We start from the raw sequence: 20,681 nt of genomic DNA, 5'->3' as shown, positions 1-20,681 counted from the left end.
GTAAAACTTGTCAGCAGTAGTAAATAATTAACTTAATAAAGTGTATGTAGAGCAATTTCGAAAGTAATCAAAAATAAAGGATGTACCAAGAAACAGTACTATTTTAACAAATAAGTAATTCGCATCGCATCTACTATAAACTCGAATTGCTTATAGTACTTTTCTGATATTAATATGCTTTAGATTATTATTTTTTATTGATTAACAATAAACCAAAAAGTAGTTAATATCAACTTAATGCGTATAATATTTTTGTGGTATAAATAAAAGTTTATACCTTGCTAAGTGCTGAGTCTTGTAAATAGCATTTATAAAAAGTAAATACAATAAAAAATGCAATGAGTTTACAACTAAAAAGTATTTGATACAAATATTTTAAGTTACAGAATTTAAACATTTGGAAACATTTAAAGAAACTAAAAAGTTAAGTTTAAACGTAAAAAACTTAAAAAACCTAAACTAATAATAATGTGAAAATAATAACCTAGTTAAAGTTAGCTTAAAAAAAACTTTTAGCCGTTAAATATATATGGTATAATTAAATAAAAACTCTTTAAAACTCAACAATAAAACTACACTAATTTTAATAAATTTACATGCAGTTTTTTAAAGATTTAAGTCAAATTCATTTACTGTTTGTCAAGTGCTCTCAGTAATCATAATATATAATAACTGAAAGTGATTAAAATGTATTTTAAATGTATATTAACATGCATTTAAAACGACATTACATTAGTAATATCTTTATGGCTAACTGTCTCCAAACATTTTTATTTTAAAACCAAAGAAACTAAAAATTAAAACAGCAAAAGAACTTGATTTTTATATTAGAAAAAAGTACAACTTTACACACAAAATTTGCAGATTTTGTTTAATGCTGGTGCATGCTAAGATTACTTATAATCATAGAAATATCACTAAAATCAAATGTGTTTTTTTACTAATTTAGTTATAGTAAGTATGATTTTGTACAGAAATTCTTAGGGTTTGTTTAATGGTTGCATTTTTTAACTGGAAATTAAGTTCTTAGTTTTATTTTTGATTTTTGTTTTAAAACTTAAACAAAATTATTTTAATAATTTTTACCCTAGTTAGCTAACTTTAAGAATATTTAATTTCAATTTATTTCAAAAAAAAAAAAGTAAATTGAGAAAAAGTAACATCAAAAAAAAAAATATATTGTTTAGTAAAAGGCTTTCAATGTAAAAGTAGTAAAAGGCACCGCCTTACTTACTCGAGCGTGAAATAACAAACTTAAAACAAACCAAAGTTTATATGCTTCAGTGCTGAATTACCATAGTAACTATTAGCATATTTACTTAAATAAAACTAACTCGAACTTTAATGAGAATATTCCTGAAGTGAAACTGTACTAAAACAGAAGACTGAGTAAAACTGTGTTTACTCGGTAGTAGTAAGGCGAGCTTAGATAAACAGCATTGTTGTTAAACAAAAGTAAATTTAAATCAAATCTCGAATAGTAAGAAAATATCTGTTGTTATGTTTTTTTATTTTAGTATTATAAATCTAGTACGTTAAGTTTAATGGTAATATTACTTATTATTATTCGATTTAAAAGATAAAAGTATTAAAACATCAATTTGCTTATTTACTAAGTCTTTATGTGTTTTTCCAAACTTTCATGACAAAAGAATTAGAGTGAGATCATTATTTTTAATTGATACATTTTAAAAGTATCTGTCTTCTTTCTATCTTTAAGTTTAAATATAAAAAAATATTTTTTAGTAACTAAACTTATAACTAAAATTGCAGTCTACAAAACCAAAGTACACTAAAAATGGAGCAACAACATTCCAATAATGTAGATGAAATTGTAGAATGGGGTCTGAAACAAAAGCGATATGATCCTTTTAGAGTAGGAACGGATAGTAAAAATGCATATCATCTTCAGGAACAGAGAGAACAACAAAATCGACAGGAAACTAAACTGATAGGTAATGAACAAAAACGATTCGAATCTATAGATATTGAGCTGGAAGCAAAAAAAACTCTTACAAAATCGTCGGCAAGCGCTTCAAAAATTCAGGCAGCAAGAAGTTCAAGAAATAAGACGACAGCTGTGCGAATGTGACGACGCAGACTTGGAGATAGAACGACTTAAAGCAAGACGGTGTGCCTTACAACAAATGGAACAACAAAGACCACCACATGCTGTATCAATAGGAGCTGAACCGGTTGAAGAAGAGAGAACAGTCGCAGAAGCACGTCAAAACAAGCAACTGGTTGATCAAGTAGGAACAGGACTGGAACTAGGAGGGCAAGTGCGAAATCGAAAGCAGGCGCTGCAAGAGCTAAGAAAACAAATAAGACATAGAAAAAGGAAGCAACTGGTTGAACGTTACGAGATAGAATTAGACATAGAACGACCAGAAGTTGAAATTGAAGCTAGACGTCAAGCTAGACTTGAAGCTAGACGCTATGCAATTGAAAATGGTGGTCTCACACCTGAACGAATTGAAAGTTTTGAACATTTCACTGTAGATGAATCGTTAGTAGGCAAGCAATGTATTGTTTGCCTTGATGACCTGCAAGTTGGTAGAAAAATGGTCCGTCTGACTGTCATGTCAGCCATTGTTTTTGCGAAACTTGTACAGATACTTGGTTTAAAAACCACAACAAATGCCCGTTGTGCAACCATGTTTTTAAATTGGAATAACATCGTTGACAACAATACAGTTTAATTCTTAGATACTGTTTTTCATATTGCGTCTGACAGATATTAATTTCATACAATTTTGTTCTGTTTTTGTCAATAGAATTGTATTAATTTGATTTTTTTTTAATGAAAATTGTTTTTATAGTTCTTTATGTACTTATATCTTATCTACATAGAAAAGTTCTTAAGTTTTCAAATCATGAACTAGTGATCTACCGGTTACACTAAATAAGGGTTCGGCCTGTTCTGGAAAATAACTGGTTTTAGCCGTATAGGGTATTTTACTGTTATGAGCATGTTTTCGTTTTAAATGTTTTATTTCATGCACACACTGATATAAATTATTTATTTTTGCTATTCTCCAAGTAAATATTAATTTTATTTTTTACCTCTATAGTATTAACTTTATTGTTTTTAAAAGTTTATGTTTATAAATCTAGTTATTTTTTTTAAGTTTTGCGTTCAAACTTTAGAAACTATAAAGTAAACAAAATTTTATATAAGTCGAGACTAGTTTTTATAGCTGAAGTTACTGTAAAAAAAAGTAAGTAATGTTCTTAAACTATTGTCAGGTTTTAATAGAAATGAATTTGAGAAACTTTGGTTTACATATTCAACATTTTTTTAAACTTGTTTTAGGTAGCATGAAATTTTAAAAAGTTTTTTTTAGTAAAAATACATATTACGCGATTAAATATAAAGCTTACTCTGAAGTTCATGTGAATATTAATGTAATATATCCTTTAGGGAAAAAAGACGATTTCTAATCTTTAGTTTTTAAACTTTACTAAATCAAAATATTTTCTAGTTAAGTGAAATTAAATGTGTTTTCAACATTAAACTTGGTAAGATTAAAAGATACAAAAAAAATATTTTTATTTTATTACAAAAAAATAAAATTTTTTGACCTAAAATTTAGAACTACATTTGATTAAGTTTTATAACAATCATTGCAAAACGCAAACATATACAAAGTTGAACTCTACTATATCCGCAAAATGAAAACTTTACTTTTTACAAAGTACTAAAGTTCAATGAAAAAAAACTTTTACCTAATAATCTCCACAAGCACGCAAACTTTACTACAGAAAAAAGTTTGCTTTCTATAAAACACCTTGGTTTTTTAGAGGTTGAACAGTACTTCCGATGCCAACTCCTGGATCAACTTAATAAGCTTATGCTTGTCAACTGTACCCCCATCTCAGTCATACTTGCACATAACCATTGCCAGCTTGTAGTTCTACAGTTGAAGAACTTTTAGCTGGTACTTTCTATACACAGACCGCAAGCAAGGAAAACTATAATTGACCATTTCAGTCTATTATTGGCTGCTTCCGAGCGATTCGAAGTAATTCATAGAATAACGACACTATACGAATTTAAATTTCAAGCGGTTTCGCGTTCAGTAGGTTTGTAAATGTATTTGACGTAACTAAAGACAGTTCTTCGGTGCTGCCGACACCTGCTAATTAGTTTTTATTAGTTTTGCGAATTTTCGCCGCGCTTTTTGAACTTGTCTGCAAAGTAAGATTCGTACCTTGTTCAGGACTGATGTTCTGTTCATTTGGAGATTTTTAATGTTTAAAAGATTTCTGTTAAAATAATAGCTGTTGTTACTATGTTTAATGTAAATAGTTGGCTACAGATCAATTCCAGTTCAAGTTTTTATTAAATACATAATTAAATTTTAAAACTGTGTTAAAGGAGTAGGTGTCAAACTTGCACGAACGGAAAAAATTGCATAAAGGGAAAATATTGCACGAAGACAAAGTTGCACGAAGACAACTTTGCACAAAGACAGTTTGCACGAGGTGATATTTTTTGCACAGTATAAATTTTTTGCTTGTTTTAATTTTTTAATTTTTTTATTAATTTTATTAATAATTTAGTTTATTTATTTAACTTTACTATTACTGTTACCCATAATCCTTATTCTCGGTCGGTAACTTTTTTTTATTTTATTTTTATTAATTGCTTGTCTTTTTTATCATTTTTACTATCACTCAAACCCCTAACCCTTACCCTCGGTCGGAAGCTTTTTTTTTTGTTTTATTTATTTTTATTTATTCATTTTAACTGTTTTTTCTTTGTAATTTTTTTTTAGTTTATTCTGATTTTATTTTTACTTTCACTGTTACCCTTAACCCTTACCTCGGTCAGTAATTTTTTTTTCATTTTGTTTTTTATTGATTTTTCTTTTTTTTCTGTTTTTCTATTTATATACTTTTTTCTGTTTTTCTTAACTTTCGTGCAAAAATGACCTCCGTGCAAAATTTTAACTCGTGCAAAATTGACCCTTGGTACTAAATTGTCTTCGTGCAATTCCGTTCCCGTATTTAAGTGCAACTGCCGAGGTTTACATAAAACTGAACAAAACGTTTGTTGCAAATTGAAATTTAAAGTTCATAGATTGATTAGTTTTGAAAAATTAAAAGCTATGTAAAGTACTTAAAAAACGTCTACAGAAGTCTTAACTTCATTGTGAAATTTAACTGAACTTAAACTCCTAGTTACAAGCTTAAATTTAATAAAGCTTAAATTTGTTATCAAACATAAATCAACAACTTTCATATAAGAAATTTTACTATGTTCACTTAAATAAACTTTTAAAATTGGAAGAAAAACCCGATTTAAAACAAAAAAATTTTTTAATGACTTGTAAATTTATCAATTGTTTTGTTGTAAAACTGAAAGATTTGTGAGAAATTTTTGTTTGTTTTGGTACTCATCTGATTTTTTAACTAAATAGTAAAAGTAAAAACTGTCAAAGCGCTAATGAAATTTTAAGTTTGCCAATAAAAGTATTCAAGTTGCTTTATACCTTTGATTATAACATTTTTCAAAATCAAGTAGCTAACACTAATATTATTTTAATCAGATTAAATAAAAAATTAAATTTAAAAGTATATGTTATATAATCATTAATAGTAAATATAATAAATAAAACAAATTAAAATATAGGTATAGTATTATAGAAAGAAATCATAAAATTACAATAAATAGAGACATTTAAATATTGATTTTATAAGTCTGAAGAGGAACTTACAAAAAAAAAATCTAAATATGTAAACTATATTATAATTTGTTTAAAACATTACTAAACTTACTAGTTTTACAAAAATCTAGTTTTAAGTTACGGGGTTAAAAACTCTACATAGCATATGTAAACCAAAACTAAAACAGCAATGTTAGAATACAGTGTACAAAACTAAATATCGATACCTAAGATTTTTTACTATTTTAAATGATACTGTTAATAAATTTAATAATATCCGTAAATCAGCGTTATATAAACTTTAAAATGCTCTGCTTAGTATGAGTCATCAAAAAAACTATACTGTGAAATAATATTTAATTTAATATCTTTTACAACATAAACATCTATTTGCAAAAAAATGATTAATATCTTGCGTCAATAAAGTAATGACTGTTTAAAAAATAAACTTAAATATTTCGTATACGTATATAATTTGCTCAACTAGTAACTTTTTTCTACCCACTTAATACTTTTTAGCCTAATTTACGAAGAAAACTATTAACTAAAGTATAAAGTTTGGTAAACAAAACACTAAGTGTTAGGTTTTAATAGTTCAAAGCTATATTTTATCATAAGTTTTTAAAAACAACTAAGTAAATATTTATATTTGTTTTAAAATAATACAACCAATGTTAACAAAGCATCCACTATAACTTTGGCTTAAGTTAAAAGAAAAAAAATTCAGGTGTTGTGCCCCCTTTTTCAATTTAAAATGATAATACTTTAAATACTTTGACAATATTCAAGTTATCATGGGAGTTGTATTAACTTATAAGATACTCACTCCCAGCAACAATTTAAACTTATGTTATGTAAGGATTTGTTATCAGAAACAACTAAAAAACTTTTACAAATTAAAAATGTTAATAAAATAGCAAAACTTTTAAATTAAACAAAACGCACTTGATTTTAATTTTATGTGTTTTTAAAATTGCTTTGTCATTTATTTTTAGAGCTGAAGATAAATGTTATTATAATTTTTTTTAGCTTCTTAAATACCTGATTATATTGTTTAAGTTAAAATAAAAAAAACAACTTTTAAATATGCTTATGTTAGGTCTAGATTTTATTATAAGAAATTTAAAAAAATTTTCAGCTTTGTTAAAGTTATCCAGTAATCATGAGAATTTTCTTACTTGATACTTTTTTTCAGTATTGGAATTATTAATTTTTTTAGTTCAATGGAGATTATGAATTATTAAGTTTGGTCAATTGTAAAATTACTGTTGTAAAATTCTATAATTTTCTTTAAAACTTGAGCTTTATCATGGTTTATATCAAAGTAAATTTAATTTGATAAATCACGTAGGCTTAAAGTTTAAATGACAAGTAACATTAAGAAATTGAAACTTGTAGACGATAAAGTTTGTTAATTTTAACCAAGGTAGTTTTGAAACAAACGATATGGATTTTTTGTTAGAATGTAGCTTTAAATAACGCATTTATAGCAATTTTGTGGCATTTAAAAGCTCGTTAAATAAAATAAGACGATCACTATTTTTATTAACTGTAAGAATGAGAATTCCAAAGAATATCAGTATGAAAATTGTACCTAATAGAAATTTCCACTTGTTTAACTGTTTGCCTTCTAATCAAAAAAAAATGTTGCGCTTTACTAATAACGCTTTATAATGATGTAAGATAAAGTCCTCAAGGGAGTTAAACTTGGACCACACTATATGCGTTTTAGCTTTTACGACAAGAATTTAAAACACTTCAACGTTTTATGTCGAATACAATACAATCATAACAATATTTTATGGTTTCAACAAATAAAATTTTATCTTTACAAAGTTTTGGAACCAGCATCTTTGACCTTCAAAGAGTTAACTTTTATCACTTTTTACATTAATTATTCATCATAACAAAGCGTTAATATTTTTTTTGAGTTATGAATTTAAACAAAAAGTTTTAGCGCAATAAATTTAACCCAGTTGGGGTTTTCAAAAAAAAATTAGGTGTTTTTAATTCTATACGAAAATGTTTCATAACTTACAACAGTTTCAACAGTTTGTTTTAACATCTTAAAGCTAAAAATTATAAACATACAATTTTTTTTAACAAAGACATTGTGAATTGCTTAACCATATTGTTTTCGATGTTGGACTACACAAAACATAAACATGAATTTTTTTAAATTTGTTCCCAAATAAAGTTTCAGAAATTAACTGCAATTAAACTTGTTTAAAATCTTTTCGAGTGATTGCTAAACTAAAAAAGCTGATATAGTTAAAACTAAAAAAAAAATAGTGAAAAGTTTTAACATTTCGATTTAAAGTTTAATCGCCTGTATTATAAATTTAAATCTCTAAAAGGCAACTATAACCAAAACAACAATATAACACAGGTAACAAAATGGCTTAAAATTTCTATTATGTTTATTGTTTTTTTTTAACACTAACAGTAAATTATAAAGATGTATTGTGTAAATATGCTTAAACTCTTATGCTAGTTACCAAAATAAGCAAAAGTTTATATCATTGTTGTAGTTTTTTGAATTATCATAAAGTGTACCTCTGCACCTTTTATATTTTAAACCATTTTTTCGGAAAAAAAAAAACTAAAAAACATCTAGCTTAAAAAGAATACAAACTTAACTGTATAGGGATATTATGGTGTCCTAAAATAACTCAAATTTTAAACTAGTGTCTATCTTAATTAAGGTTTTCCGTTTTAAGATTTTATACGGTCGGTTAGTAGAAATAGGTACGAGAGTATTAAATTCTTAAAAATTTTATGTCATCATATTGCTGCTTTTTTAACGAATTGACTACACATAGTTTTCATCATAGAAGTTTATTTGAAAAACTTGTAAGCGTACAAAGGACAAAGACAACAAAATCATAAAAGTTGTTTTGATAAAATTCTTTACCTAGAAACTTTTTTGGAGCTAAAAATCATTTGAATAATTTACTTAAACTTTACAACATTACAAAATAAAACTTACTATATCTGTCAAAAGTTTTCATTGTTTGTTTTAATTCTGTTGAACTCATATAAACTTTTGATTTATAGAAATCAAAAAAGGCGATTACATCAAACAGTCTTTAAGTTATTGAAAAACTAATAATTTAGTTTCATATATCGCTTATTTTTTGATGAGCTTTAAAGAAAAACTATCGTTTACAAAAGTTATTTTCAAACTTGTTTATTACGTTTAGTTATATTTGATATTTGCATAACTAAATCTAATTTTTCAGTATTCAATACTAAACAAATACCTATTTAATTTATAATTTGTAAGAAAGTAAAATAAGTAAAAACATTTACCAGATTATAAAACTATTTGAAGTTAAACATATAATAAGCAGGATTTCAAGCTAAGAAAACGTTTTTAAAACTTATACAAACAGAATTTTTTTGGGACACGTTGTGCTACTAAATACGCAACAGCGCTATGAGCTGAATTTTGGCTAAAAAATACATATATTTAAAACAAGCGTACTTGAGGTTTTTGTAATAAATACATAAAATAATATTTTAGAATAATTGCAAGTAAAAATAAGTATCATTAAATGTAAAGAATTGAGTTTTTTTACGACTAAAAGTTTGTATATAAAACGTTTTTCTTTTTATATAGTATCACCGTGGTTTTTACAGTAGCCTGCAAAAGTTTTTTGTATTAAATCTGGTCTTTCACTTGTAAAAGGCTGCCAAGAAAACCTTACCTTTGATCTGTTAGTGAGCACTTTGTAAAACTTAATTAGTAGAAAAAAACATTTTGTTTTTGAAAAATTAAGTTTGAACCATCGCAATAAAATATTTTTTAAGAAAAAAACGAGTTAGTTTAAGGTAGTTATAATTAGAGTAAATTAAAAAAAATTATGTACCATAATATCTCAGCTTATTGTTTTTTAAATTAAACTTTCATATTTTTATTGTACTAAAAATAAGTTGTTACTTGTAGTAATCAGTATTTGTATAAACTTTAGAAATAATTAGGCTAGTTAGAAAAACTAAACAATCGTCAAATTAGGCTAGTTAAAAAAAAACAATAAAAGCTTCTTTAAAAAGGACAAATATTATTCAACTTAATAGCTTTTTTAAGACTTAAGATGTGCTAAAAGTTATAAATTTTAATCTGCTCATTAAAAAAATCATGTAATTGTTAGTTTTATTTTGCAAAACTTAATCTACTGATTAAACAAACGCTAACAAAAGTTTAGACTTTAATCTTTTTAAACTGTTTTCAAAACAAAACAATGCAGTTATAGTGACTGTGCAATTTAGTACTAAGATAAAAGGAAGTATTGTTGTGTTTTTCAATAAACTTTATTTGTTTTTACTTTTTTTCAACAACTTTTTGCTAGTGTCAGATAGCGGAATTATTTTTTTGTTATAAACGTTCATTTGTATCTAACGCTATCATGTATATACAAGGTTTATTAATGAAACAAGATTGTAGTAAAATAATTTGTTTTTATTCTTTTCTTGAAAAAATCCATACCCTGTTGGTCATTCCGATTGGTTTAATTTTAGAATTTAAAAACAATAAAGTTATTTTCAACATTTTTATACTTGTTATATATTTTTTACTCTATTACGTAACAACAGTCTTAGGTTTTTTAAAAGATTAATCATAGAATTAAATCTAGTATATATTAGATTAGAAGTTAATAACTTTATTGTCAATGATCTCGATTTGAAAAAAACATTGTGACTCGAACTTGAGAAAAAGTTTAAAGCAGACTAAGAACGTAAAATAAGTATGTCATAAACTTCATAAAACAATTTTTAAAAGTAGAGCGGTAATAATCTTCGGTGTATTAGAAATGGTATTAGGAGTAAATTTTATTCTATTTGTTACAAAATAGCTTTTTTTTTTCATTAGCTTCATTTACACGAGTTTAACTCAAAAAATACGTCGCGACTCATTTGTTGTCCACTTGTTTTGGAGATTAGAGTAGGATTACAAACTGTTGAAATATGATTTCTTAAGCTTGCTTTATATTCAAAATGTAAAAAAAAAACTTAAACGTTATAGCATTTCTAGTTTTATTACATAGTTTGTCCTCCTATCAGTAAGTTTAGACTTGTTTATTTTTATCTTTTTAAATAAAAGACAATTTTTAATGAAAGTCAATAATCTTACTGTTTATAGATAACGGCAGCAATTTATTTAATAAAAAACTTTTAATATTGTTTATTGAACGTAAAATAAAAGCGCTCAAAAAGTTTGGTTCAAGAACCCGGTGTATAAAAAACCTTTCTGCTATCGAGTCATACACACCACGGATATCACACCACGGATATAGTTAAATGTCTTGAACAGTAATACTTTGTTTATAAGAAATACTTTCCTGTTTTTAAGATCTTACTTGAATTGCAATAAATTGTTTTTTAATGACGTTATTAATTTAAATGTTTAACTTTAAAGAATATAAAAAACTTACGCTTAATCTTAAAAAAAGTTTTTAGTTTAAGTAAAAAAAATTTTTATCTTGGTTTCAATTTTCAAAACTAAAAACAATCAAGTATCGTACAAAACCAAATTTAAACCTTTATTCAAAGAAAACAGTATGACAACATCAACACAAAAAATAATGAAAACTTAGTTAAACGTTATAAGATTTTTTCAGTTGTAGTTATATAATGAATGAGTTAGTGACAAAATACGAGGTTGGGGAGAAAGTATTTTGCAACTGGAAGCAGAATATATGGTACGAGGCAAAAATATTAAACATTAAAAAGTACAAAGATCCAAATAGTGATGATTTACATATTGGGTTAGAGTTCATAATAGTTAATAGCTGAAGTATTATTTTAAACATAATAGCTAATAGCTGAAGTAAAATTTTATATAATCTAATCTATGTTAGAATGTATAGTTTCTAAACATATTGCTTTTAATACTTAACATTAAAAAGTACAACTACCCACATAAAAATGATTTGCATATCGGGTTAGATTACATAATAGTTTATAGCTGAAGTATTATTCTAAACATAATAGTTAAAAGGTGAAGTATTATTTTATATAAACTAAATTATGTTAGAATGTTTAGTTTCTAAACATTTTGTTGTTAATACTGAACATTAAAAAGTACAACTACCCACATAAAAATGATTTGCATATCGGGTTAGCGTATACAAGTATTTTGTCTTTATAAAATGTTTTTTAAACACAAAAGTGTTTAAAATCTCTTTTTATAATTTTAGAATAAATTAAAGCTAAATAGTTTTAATCATTTTAATAAACTAATCATCAACTTTTCCCAGTTTCATCTTAAAAAAGATTTTAAGCTAAACTTAAAAAAAGAAAATTGACAACATTATTTACAGATATAATTTAGAGAAGCATACTTTTGAAAGTTAAAAACCTAGGTTTATGAATAAGTATATAAAATCAACAGAACTTTTACTACTTTTAGATATAACATTCACTACATTGGTTGGAATAAGAGCCAAGATGATTTCGTAGGAGATGAGGTTTTGTGTAAATACAACGAACAAAATATGAAATGGATAGAAAATATCAGATTTAAGTCGAGAAAAATGAATGGTTACAAAAACAAATTTAAAACCACAATAAAAATTGAACCAAATTGTACAACTGAAATGAAAATAAAAGTTGAACCTTTAACAACTAAAGAAGGCAATCTAGAAACTACTAACACCGGTGTTAGAAGGGTAGAAGAAAATAAAAAGACACTAACTAAACAAGAAGACCTTTTTAACAACAAAAATAATACACAAGTGCTAGAAAATAACGCCTCTAAACTAGTTGCAAACATATCGGTTCCTTCTTCGTTCAACGAACTTTTGAAAAGAGACCACGATTTTTTGAACGTCGAAAGACTCTCTTACAATTTACCGTTCATGTGGACGATAAAAATGATTTTGGATGAGTTTGTCAAAACCGGCAAGACCAGGAGTGAAAAGAGCGAATATTTAGAATACGGGCGAACCATCAAAACATTTTTCGATCTTTCATTAGAAAACAAGCTTCTGTATCCAGCTGAAAGAAGTCAGTATGAAAAACTGACTCCAGAACAAAAGTCTGACCTGTGTAGTATATACGGAGGTGTGCACTTGTTAAGATTTTTCACCAAGTTCGGTTGTCTGCTTGAACAGTGCAAGCATCAAGAGCAAGTACATGTTGACGAAACTACAACAACTACTAAGAAGTTTTTTGAGTTTCTGGAAGCTGACAAGCAAACATTTTTTTAACGATGTTTTTTTTTACAGTTATTAAACATTTTTGTGTTATCATGCTGTCAAAATCTTCTAGTAAAATAAAAAACAAAATAGCGAGGCAAAAATTTGAAAAAATATTAAAGGTTCAAGTTTTAAAATAAATTTAAAAATATTGTTTTGCAGTTGTTTAGTAACATCAAAAAAATTAACTTGTTTTGCAAAGTTTTTCCATTTTATGGAAACTTTAAGAACATGGTTTCCCAAACTCGAGTACATAATTGGCTCTATGGTAGAAAGATTATAAATAGTCTAATTAAAGTATTTATTAATTTACTTTTATGATGCTTAAATTTTTATTGAACCTTGATATTTGAAATCGCTTGAACGAAGATATGGCTAATTTGAGAAACCATGCACTAGAACATTTAAGTAGTAAATGTTAAAAATACAACAGTTATAATTTTATTATATGCCTATTTTAGCTTAAAAAATAATAACTACAATTGTTTTAATATAGAGCAATTCTAAAGTCACAATCCTAGATTATGATTGTACTTTTATTTCGATTTTTTTTTTAGAAATTCATAAAGCCGTATTATAAACGAACCAATTTTTAATCAAAAAGTTTTAATCAAAAAAGAACTAGTATAAAAAGAATAACTAAAAAACAAAGTTTAAACGTTATCTAATTACTTAATTTATTTTTAATATATTTAATTGCTCCAATACCCACTCTACGCGCGTAGCCTCCGATCGGAATCATACTTTCTACTTATTATCCTCTTCATACTTTTTACATACCACGATCGTATTTTAATTGGAACCTTGAAAATGGTAACAAAAATGCTAAATTTCTTTTCGATTTTTACATATTGACCTTATGAAAATGCGTTATGTTTGCAAATTAAATAAAATTGCTTATGTTAATTCATTTTTTCCATTGAGTTCAGTGCTTAAGAAACTTAAAAAAATATTTTATAGTCGATTTTATCTAAAAAAGTTTACTATAGTAATAAATAGTGCATAATAATACTTTTTTTTTGCTTAAAAAGTTTAAAGTTATTCTAAAATTAAATAAAATGTTATCAATCACAAATTTTGAGAAAGCAATGTATTTCATTAGAAAATAACTTTAATAACAAACTAAATTTTTGTTTGTATTTATTTTCAACATATGTAAAAATAATAACGCTTTTACTCTTATGACCCACAATTTGAACTTTTTTGCTCAGGCTAAATAGGTCAGGCAGCTTTGTGTAATAAAGTTTTTAAAATCATAAAATATTTATTTAATTGTTTACTAACTATTTTGAAAAGTATATTTACAATAAATAAGTAAACTTATTTTCATACAAAAATTAATAACTAGTAGTTAATTTATAGTTATTTCAAATTAAAACTTGATTACAGCTATAAAATAAACAAGTGTAAAAATAAAGCTGCTTAAAAAGTCAAACATAAAATTAAAGTTTATATTAGAAGTTGAAGTAAAAAAACAACGCTTAAATAGAATGATCATGTGTTTTACTTTACGAAATTAGGTTTTTACACATTTTATAAACTTATCTATAAACATTTTTAGTTTAGTTTATCGATTAAACCACATTTAAGAAATTTAAATTTTGCAAGAGTTCAGTTAAGATCTTAAGATTATCTAATTAAATTAAAAACTAAATTTAAACACTGATAAATTTATTGATATAAAACAAAAGGGTAGTAATTAAACATTTTAGAGTAGTTTTGAGCTAAGTTAAGGTTTTAAGGTTTTGTGACAAAACTGAAACTAAAATACTGTGTTTAAATTAAACTTTTTGTTAAAATAAAAGATACGAACCAGTTAGTAAAACCAAAGTATTTATTTACTGTATAGTTAACTACTAAAGTATTTACTTCTAATACTGTGTTGATTAGTTTGTAAACAAAAAAATTATCCTACTATGAACAAACGTGTTTGCACTGTGATCTTAGTTATACTTTTAATATCATCATTTAAGATCAAGTCCAACAAAAAGAAATAATTTTCAGGCGGTTTAGACTACTATAAATTGTTATTCAAATCTGTAGCAAATGTTTTTCGTGAACAAAAAACATCATTACTAAATAGTATGTTTTGTATGTACTATGTTTTGACACCATATGTTCCTTTATTAAATCGTTGTGTTTATCTAGATTTTTATTTTATTTTTTACTACTTTTAATATTAAAAACTAAAGAGATGTTTTGTTATATAAGTCATTTTAAAAAATTATAAAAAATTTCTTTAATTTTTTTTTATTTTCAATTTTACGCAAGGCTAGCTGTTTCTTTTTACCTTTTTTATTTTGGTTTTCTCTTCTATCTTTCTTACCTGTCTCAGAAGACATTGTGTTAAATTCAGTTGCTCCTTCAAGTAAGCAGTATGCAGCTTTTGTTTTATATTTGCAGTTTATATTTTGTTTTTGCAAAGTTGTTTGTCACAAATTGTTTTGTTATGCTTGCGGTAAAGCTACAAGTAATATAATAGTGTTGTCAGTAGAAATGTTAGTTTTTATGTCAAATACTTTTTATTGTGATTAGTTTTTAAAAATCGATTTACTTTTATTAAAGTTTTTTAAAAACATCAGTTTCATAGTAATTTGAAAAAAGCAGTTATTCACTAGTTTTTAAATCACACCATGTATAATTAATAAGGCATTTGACTTGAAAACAAAATTTAGTCAAATTTTAAACCAAGTAATGTAAAATTATAATAAATCAATGTCTAAAATTTATGCACCTTTGGTTAAAAAGACTAAGTATATTATTTTTTAGTTTCATGGTATAAATGTTACATATGATATTTTAGTATCTAAGTTGTTATATTACGAACAAATTAAAAAACAAGTCGTTTATTTAAGTATAAATCCTTTATTTTTATAGTCAAAAGTTGTCACAACTATAATTTTAAAACTTAATTTTTTCAACTGTTTTTCCTTTACTACAAAAAAATTCAAAGCTAAATAAATATTTTCAACAGTGATATTTATTCCTTTTAAGCAAACTTAAAACACCTCTAAAACGGTTTCCATTTACATTCTTCAGCAAAAACGTTTGTAAACATTTTTTGTTACAAAAACGCAGTAATAGCTACAACCCGCAACTGCAAGAATGTTAATGAGCACGAAGAATGCAATGTATTTAGCCGAAATTTTTTGTTTATACCATTTATGGCAACAAATTTTTGATCAGGGCTTTTAAGCTGGTGGTGTTTAATTATTCAATTCTCTAAAATTTAAGCTGTTTTTAATGAAATGTAACTATTTTTGTTTACATAAAAATAATTTAATTTTCTATTTTTTTAGTATGCTTTGATGAAAATTAACAAAAAACTTTTGTTATACACTTAGTTACTATTTTTTACAATACAATATTTTTTGTACATAATGATTATATAAAAAAATATTACTTTGACCTCAATCAACTTTAAAAAAAACAGTGTTCAATACTTTAAACATCTTATTGTCAGTTAAGCCTAATAACCTGTTCAGTGTAAAAAAAATAAAAAAATAGCATAATTAGTTGTTTTGTGTTTTTATTTTTAGTATATTACATGCTTTTGTTTTGTGTTATAGTTCATCTTTTGTTCATGCGTATTGTCTTAAGCTTGTATTATTTTTTGTCTACAGTCATGTGCCTAAAAAGACAACTTTTTTTAAATTGTCTATACAAGTCAGCAAAAAAAAAAAAACAGCTACTGTCTTCAAATAAGGAGGTTTTTAAACCATAATAGAGTTTATAAAAAATGTAATAATATTCACTGTATTACCTAAAATAAATAGCTTGTAATACTTAATAACTTACTTGATATTATTAACTAAAAATTACGATTGAAACTACTTTAAAACCGTAACAGTTGTTCAGTAACCACTTTTCAGAAATATTTTTGTGAAGTGCATTATGATTATTAAACTTTATGTTTTTGATTAAAAAACTTTTTTTGATTATTAAATCAGTAGACTTTTGGTCATAAGCTTTTGAGAGAATTAAAAGTTTTCACGTTTTCGACATACTTTTTTAATTTTTTTACTATTGTTTAGTATGTTCGGTCAAATTTAAGTTAGTTTTTATGATGTAAAAGTTTTCAAGTAAAACACTCTGGTATTTTTATACTACTCAAATTGAACTTTGTTTGTAATGAATTTAAACACTTTACAATACTTTTTTCAAAAGTAGGTTGATGCTAAAATAGTTGATTGCAAGATGAAAAAAATATATACAATCAATATACGAAATAAAAAAATGTAAAAGAATTAATTTATATAAGAAATAACTATTAATGTATAATTTATATCGAGTAGCTTACTCAACTTAAGAGCTACATCTCTCCGTTAAAAATTAGTTAAATTTTTCGGTTAAAATACAAATCGTTGAGATCAAGATTAAATGCAAATTTAATTTTGTTGAGACAAATTTCAATCGCAGAAATACTTTAAATTTTATTTGATATCTGACCACAGCTTAATCTGATTAGCAATCTACATCCGTAAGGTTAAAACGGAAGTGGCTTGTTTATATAATTTGTTCATTTACTTTTACTTCAAGTCAGTCTATTTTTACATGTTTTATTGGTTCAAACATAAGTTTTTTAATATGTTTGTTATTTAGTTTTATGGTTCAGTTTACTGTAATTCTATTTTAATAAAAACTTTCTTTTAAAGCTAAACACGTTTTTCACATGTACTAAACTTTTTTTTGTTATATGTTTTTAAAGAGTACATTTATATCACTTAACTTATATGTCTAGATAAAAATCCTCAATTAGTGTAACCTTAGCGTGAATAACCTTAGCGTGTCTTTTTAACAAAATCATTCAACAACACTTTTACTTGGTTAAAAGATCATAGGTATTAAAAAATAAGTTTCTTCAATATACAATAATGATGGTAGCTAGTACTTAGCACACATGAAATTTTAAGCGTTGTAGGCAATTAAATGAGAATTTAATAGCCTAATTTGTACGGGAGAAATAAACTGATTGTAATTTGATATCCTTATCTCGCAATGATTCAATTCGATAAGCAAAAGTGCTTAGTTCAGTTATAGCACATAAATAACTTTTTCGTGAAACAACTTTTTCATGAAATTTTACTAGTTGAATTTTTTTGCGCATTTTCTGTATAAGGCTAATTATTATTCTTGAATCTATTTCGATTTAAACAAACCACTTTTCTTCATACACTTTTTAGTTTTTGTTTTTTAATTTTTTTCAAGTAAACTGCGTGTAAGCAACGTCATAATCAAGTTTTTTGATTTTTCATATTTCTATAAAGTATAAAAATGTTTTAATTTAGTTTCATATTGAAAAGTTTCAAAAAGTATTGTTTTGAATTATTTTTTTCATTTTGAAGCTTCTACTTACTTAGGGTGTTTGTTTTGACAGACATACTTTAGTTGCTGTAATACTAAAAAAATAATGGAGCATATAAAGGTATCAATAAAAAGCAGTCTACATTTTTAAGTTATACTGTAGAGATTATAATAAAACCTTGGACTATTGATTTATTACAAAATCATTTGTATATTTAAGAAAAATAATTTTTATGATATTATGTTTCACTGATCAGGATATGAATAAACAATAAAGGTTTTTCATATTATTTTGTTTAGGGGATAAAATCTTTCAAAAAAGAAGTCAGGACATTAAAAATAGTCTTTTAACATAATCATTTTTAAAATACTTTTATAAAAACTATTTAGATTTCATTATTAAAGACAATATACTGAAGAACTTTAAAGTAGAGAAATTTGATTTAAAAAAGATTCTTTCGGATTATATAAAAGACGAAACTTGTTTGTAAACCGTTGCAACAATACTTTGAATCACAAACAAAAGTTTCTCTTTTTCCTTTTGTTTCTCTCAGGTCAAATATTAGTTTTCGAAATTGAAACATTTATAAATTACTTGCCCGAGCAAGCAACTAGAACCTTTGTTTTTAATTGCCGTTAAGTTTTCAAGTTATAAAAAATTTGTTATTTAGTTTGTATAGAGTATTTAGTTTGCGTTTAAAATTTTTTTGCATTTTTTTAAAATAAATCTGTAGACTTAGTAGAAATAGTTAAAAGTTGTAATTTTCATTTGAGTTTATATTAAAAGTAACTAAATAAAAAGTTAAGTCTATTGAGAATACTAGTTTCTTGAAAAATTAATTAAGTTACTAGAGTAAAGTTTTTTTTTGTTCAGTTTGGTAATCGATTTTCAATTTACAAAAACTTACTCATTAAAAAAGCTTTATGTTGCTCGATTTTACGTGAAACATTTCATAGTGATTTGTTGTGAATAATTAATAAACAAATTTATTTTTTATATAGTTTATCAAGTAAAGTGTATTCTGTCTAGTTCACTAAATTAACAATATCAATACAATTTTTGTGTAAAATTTATGGCCACAGGTAAAAATTTGTTAAGAATTATAACTTTTAGGAACTAATGAACGAAATTATTAACAAACTTGTACAATATAAACATGCATTTTTTGAGTATCGATTAGGCTTAATAAATAAAAACGTAATAACTATTTCATTGTACTTATAAAACTTTACAGACATACAAAATTTGTCAAAATACAAAAAAAAACTTATATGCTAAGCTAGTCCTAGTGACCTAGTGTAAGGACATATTTAAAACATCTTAGGCTAATTTATTTTTAAGTGAGATTACTTTTAAATTAAACATATGTAACGTGTCTACATTATAAAACGTGTCTATATATTATTAAAAAAAAAAAAGCTAAAATAGATCTTTAATTTTAAAAATTTGTTTTATTATTAAAAGCATTAAATATATGCAAACATAAAAAAATATAAAATTTATTGTGACATAATATTACACCTATTTTGTAAGGCACTCTATGAATTTTTACTTACTCAGACAAAAACTCGTTAGCTAGTTAGAACATTAGCTAGTAAAGTGATAAAAAGTCAATATATGAAAGCGATCGAATGTGCGTTTATTTAATAAGCTCGTTATGCACAGGAGAAATAAACTGAAAGTAATTTGATATCACTCTCTCGCTAAGATTTAATCCGATAAGCAGCTAGCTTCTCACTTAGTCTCGACACATACCAATTTTTATTTGTACTCTCGCAACTTTGACATAAGAAGTTTGTTGAGTAATTAAAAAACATTTGCTCAGTTTTTAGGCATACTAACATTTCTGAAAAAAAAAACTTTGAAAAAAATATTATTTTTTTACTTTTAATAAACTACACTTTTCAAACTAAATTTTATATCTAATAAAAAAGCACTTTTTACTAAATTATTCTGGTAAAACTTTGTTTTATAGTTGTTTACTCAAGTAAACTATCATGCTCTAAATCAGTAAATTTATTGAAAAATAGAATTTTAAAATTATACTTGATTCTATTTATTTATGTGAACACTGCTTGTTTTATGTTTTTATTTGGTATGTGCTTTTGTGGTTAAAAAACTTCAACTAGAACAATACAAACAAATTAGCTGTATTTTATTACATTTTGAACTTATATGACATTTTGACTTCGTTGTTCGAGGAAATAACATATTCTATTTTGTTTATAGTTTTCAACATTTTGTTTTACAAATACGCCTTGTTTTTTGTTAAGGTGACTAGCTTGTTTTAAATATAACCTCAACATATAAACACTCCAACACTTAACTAAGTGGACTTTATGCTATATGAAGTCTTGATTAAAGTCTTTTTAACTGCATACAATAATATCTGATTGCATTTTAAACTTTATGTAACTTTCTGTTTTTTTATTCTTTACCTAAATAATGTAAGATTTTACCTTATTTAAAGCGTTTTTAACTTTTAATAATAAAATACACTGTTGA

At 25.0% G+C, this 20,681-nt stretch overlaps 1 protein-coding gene across 1 annotated transcript; it reads left to right on the top strand.

Moving 5' to 3' along the window:
• Positions 1 to 11,306: 11,306 nt before the first annotated feature.
• LOC145832989 (uncharacterized) lies at positions 11,307 to 12,883 on the top strand. Its single transcript, XM_082940192.1, has 2 exons — positions 11,307 to 11,440; positions 12,085 to 12,883. The coding sequence occupies exons 1-2, from the start codon at positions 11,307 to 11,309 to the stop codon at positions 12,881 to 12,883; spliced, it is 933 nt and encodes a 310-aa protein (XP_082796318.1).
• Positions 12,884 to 20,681: the final 7,798 nt, after the last annotated feature.

Source organism: Thalia democratica, chromosome 4 (genome assembly GCF_965202585.1).
Source record: "Thalia democratica chromosome 4, ktThaDemo2.hap1.1, whole genome shotgun sequence".
NCBI classification, from domain to species: Eukaryota; Metazoa; Chordata; class Thaliacea; order Salpida; family Salpidae; genus Thalia; species Thalia democratica.
This window is presented reverse-complemented; position numbering and strand designations above follow the sequence as displayed.